The following is a 4,214-nucleotide window of genomic DNA, read 5'->3' as shown; positions in this document are numbered from 1 at the left end:
TTATTATTATCTACACCACTGGCTTGCCCAGGGTTTGCAGAAAAAAAAAAAAAAAAATCTCCTGAACTAATTTTGTTGGTGACCGCTGGTGTAAACGCTTAAAACTTTTCACTTTGCAGGTGCAGTTAATGTGGCTCAAACCTAACTTCAGCTATAAAAGTCCTAATCAGTAAATACACACCAGTGATTATTGATTGATTATTGATTATTCCATCATTATCAGAACTCTTGCATTGCCCCCGAGAGCATTTATGAACATGCTGACCGCTCTCGCCCCCCCCACTGCAGACTGTCTACGTCAATATGTGCTTGTTTGTGCGAGGTGTTTTTTAATATTAGAGGTTTTTTTTCCTCAGGCAACAACAAAAAAAAGTCTGATAGGAATTGTTTTGCCTCCAACTCCTACATGTGTCTAGTTTACCACTTTTATTGTCTGTCCAACAGGTCTCACTTGTAAATGAGTCTTTGAGGCTCATTGTGATTTATCTGTTTAAATAAAGGTTGAATGAATGAAAAAATAAAAAAATAACAAAGACTTTTATAAAGATTTAAACCAATTCCACTCACCCTTCACACCCAGAGGAATTCTGCAGACTTGAAGTGTTGCCATCACTGGAAGCAATGCGCTTGTGGACAGGAAACATCCCTCCAATGACGACCTTCTTCTTCTCTACATTCTTGTAGCCACTCAGGTTGAACTTCGCTTTAAGCTTACAAGTGGCCTCTCCTGAGAGACATTGGTAAATACAGAAAAAGCAACACAGTCCAAGAAAAAAGCCTCTCATATCTATGCTTCGTCAAGGCTGAAAGTACCTGGGAGAGAGCTCTCTGTACATCAGAGAGAAAAGCAGGCAGAGGAGTGTGACAGCTGTCTCCTGGGGCCTCAGTGGAGAACAGCTGCAGACGTAACCTATAGCAGATTCAACAGAGCAGGAGAAAGACAGGGCACAACAACTGGCCAATGACACATTAAACTTCATTTAAAATATGTGTGATTTTACCAAAAAATAACATATCATCCATCATATATGGTGTTAAGTTGAACTTGACTCAATCTCACACTAATCTCCTTCTAATGAGCACAAACTGGAACTTGGATCACTCAAAAGCTCTCGAAACATGGAAACAAACTTTTGCTTTGAATCAATTCCAAGAAACATTTGAGTATATTATTGTTTCTTCTCCACCTTTCATTCTTGAAAATGCACTTCATTTGGAGCTGTAGGTAAACTGCCACTGGCCACAAGCTAATTGTCAGCTGCATGTGGTGACTTGTAGGATTTATGCAATATCAGAGCTCAGCAACAGTTCCAAAAGTGCTCGGAGTCCCCTGAGTGATGCATGGCAGAGTGTTCAACCTGCCTGCACTTGTCTACCAGTCTGAGGGGAGTAGCTCACACCTGAACCCCCAGGATAGAAAGTTAGCCCTGCAGGCCTGCATTACACTGTTAATATCTGCCAATAATATGGTGATTTACCGCCCTATGATGGACTTGCGACCTGTCCAGGGTGTACCCCGCCCTTTGCACAGTTGATTGGTGGACATGGGCACCAGCGACCCCCATGACCCAAAAATGGAAGAAGTGGGTAAAAGATAATGGATGGATGAATGGATGGATGGATGGATGGATGGAGACTTACCTGCATGCAATTATTGAAACATTAATCTAACAAGGTTGAGTCAGATCCTCTGGACAGGTTCTTCTTTGTTGAAATGTTTCATCTTTTATCCAAAAGACTTCGTCAGACTGAGGAGCTGCAACAAACAGTCATATGAGCAGCACCTTCTTATAGCAGATCAACCAGTCTGCTGGTGACAGCCCAAACTAGTTGTTCACATGCAAAAGGAGGACCATCAGCCTAACGACTGATAGTGCCCTGATGGCTGCTTGCTATTCACAGAGGACTGAGTGATGCTAGCGATAACAGCATTGTAAGAAGAGGCCAGTTGAACACGGAGGTGAAGGAGTTGTGGTTTTGTCCTTGGTGTTGTGTTCATGTCTGTGTTCCCCTGGTCCTCTGTTTATGTCTCTATAGGGTTTGTGTTTCTTTGGTGTCTAGTCCCATCTTGTGTCATGTTTTTGTCCTGCGTCTTCATTCTCTGTCTCTGGCATCTGTGATTGTTCACAGGTGCCTTCACTTTGTCTGATTAGTGTTTCCTGTATATATTCCTGTCCATATCTCTGCTGACCTAAACTGGAAAGAGAACTCCACAGCGGTCATCAAGAAGGCTCAGCAGAGACTACACTTCTTAAGAGTCCTTAAGAAGCACAACCTGAACACAAAACTGCTGCTGACCTTCTACCGCTCGTCCATCGAGAGCCTGCTGACATAATGTGTCTCAGTATGGTACGGCAGCTGCACCCTGGCTGACAGGGAGAGGCTTCAGAGAGTAGTCAAGACAGCACAAAAGATAATTGGCTGCCCTCTCCCCTCCCTGATGGACATTTACACATCACGCTGCCTCAACAGAGCAGAAAGCATAATCATGGACTGTTCACACCCGGGTTTTGAACTGTTTGACTTTACCTTCAGGGAAGCGCTACAGGTGCATCAGAACACGAACAAACAGATTCAAGAACAGTTTTTTTCCCGAAAGCCATCACCACACTGAACTCACACATGCACTGATTTAATAATCTAACTTCCCAAACCCCTGGATTTCTACTGTGCAATACTACTAACATTTCATACTCTCAGTCACCTTAACTACCTCACTAATATCCATAATGTGCAATACAATTGTGTAATATTTGTATTTTTTACTTTCATTATTATATCTATATTGCGTTACATTTTTTATATTTTTAGTGTGTGTTTAATGTGTGTTTTCTTAAGGCGTGTTTTTGCACTGGAAAAAGGAGTGGCTCTTAATTTCATTGTACTGCGTATAATGACAATAAAGGCATTCTGATTCTGATTCTGATATACAGGTAAGTCTGTGTCTCTGTTAGTTTTTGTCCTGGCATTGTCTTCTGTTCACCGGTGATGACACGTCCATTGTGTGAGTACCTCCTGTTCATCCTTGTATGTTTTTGTTGCCCCGTCAGCTCTTTTGTTTTGTTAATAAATTCTTTATTTTATATATCTCCTGAGTCCTCGCCTGCTTGCCTGCACAACTGGGTTCACCAGCACCAATTGTGACAGGAGGCCTCCACTCCTGTTTAATGATGGATGGGTTCTTTTCACAAAGAAGGCTTCCTTCATTTCTCTCTCAAACCATCGTTCCTCTATCAAAGATGTGAACATCTTCATCCCTGAATGAGTGACTGCTGGCCTGGAGATGAGCAGCTGCAGAACGAAAGGCTTTGCAGAGAGTGGTGAAGGCTGCACAGAAGTCTGTTGGAGTCAGTCTCCCCACCATCACAGACATCTACACCTCCAGATACAGGAAGAAGGCCACCTACATCATGAAGGACCCCACTCACCCAGCACACACATGTTTTGGCCCGCTCCCCTCAGGAAGGAGGTTGAGGAGCATTAAGTGTAGAACCACTAGACTGAGGAACAGCTTCTACCCTGAGGCTGTTAGACTCACAAATATCCAGTCAGGAAAATCACTGTGAAAAATCAAATCATGTTGCTGCTGATCTGTTTCATGTTGCTGCTGATCTGTTTCATGTTGCTGTGTTCATGCATGCTCATCTGCTCACACAGACTCGTGTTCGTGCTGCTGTTTGACATAATGTTTTAAAGCTATTAGTGCTTAGTGCCTTTTTAGTTAATGTTTTTCTTGGTTCATATCTTGGATCTTTTTTTTTCTTTTTTGCATTTTATTGTTTGTAACTGGGACCCTGTGTACACAATTTCGTTCCACCATATGTACCACATGTGGTGCGAACGACAAAAACTCTGACTATGAATGTGTAGATGAACATATCCTGAGATATTCACCTGATTAAAACGGATTCTTTCATTTTTCTGGACTGAATATAAACGTGCATTGAATTTAATAAAATGTAACGTGAGACGTTATTTATCTTTGACCCATCAAAATGAATGTGGTCATTTATTTACAGAATCAAAGTTTAACATCAAACATTTACATTAATTTGGCAAAATATGAAAATAACAACATAATTAATCAGCAAGCTGTACAATTATGATCAACCACACGGCGGTGATTGGAAGACTTTACACAGACATTTCTAAAATATCTGGAATGATTTCTACTTGATAGAAGAATTTAAAGATGGAAAATGAAGTTTAAAGGG

The 4,214-nt window shown here is 41.5% G+C and overlaps 1 protein-coding gene across 1 annotated transcript in view; it reads right to left on the bottom strand.

The window, feature by feature from the left end:
• The window catches only part of LOC119411551 (vomeronasal type-2 receptor 1), a 15,717-nt gene extending 15,058 nt beyond the window's left edge, over positions 1-659 (bottom strand). Inside the window, exon 1 of the mRNA XM_037678506.1 lies at positions 568-659. Coding sequence (XP_037534434.1) covers positions 568-644 — 77 coding nt within the window. The 5' untranslated portion in view covers positions 645-659. The remainder of the gene's footprint in view (positions 1-567) is intronic.
• Positions 660-4,214: the final 3,555 nt, after the last annotated feature.

This window comes from Nematolebias whitei, chromosome 6, assembly GCF_014905685.2.
Source record: "Nematolebias whitei isolate Nwh7 chromosome 6, NemWhi1, whole genome shotgun sequence".
In the NCBI taxonomy this organism is placed as follows: Eukaryota; Metazoa; Chordata; class Actinopteri; order Cyprinodontiformes; family Rivulidae; genus Nematolebias; species Nematolebias whitei.
The sequence above is the reverse complement of the archived record's forward strand: the minus strand, read 5'-3'. Positions and strand labels throughout refer to the sequence as shown.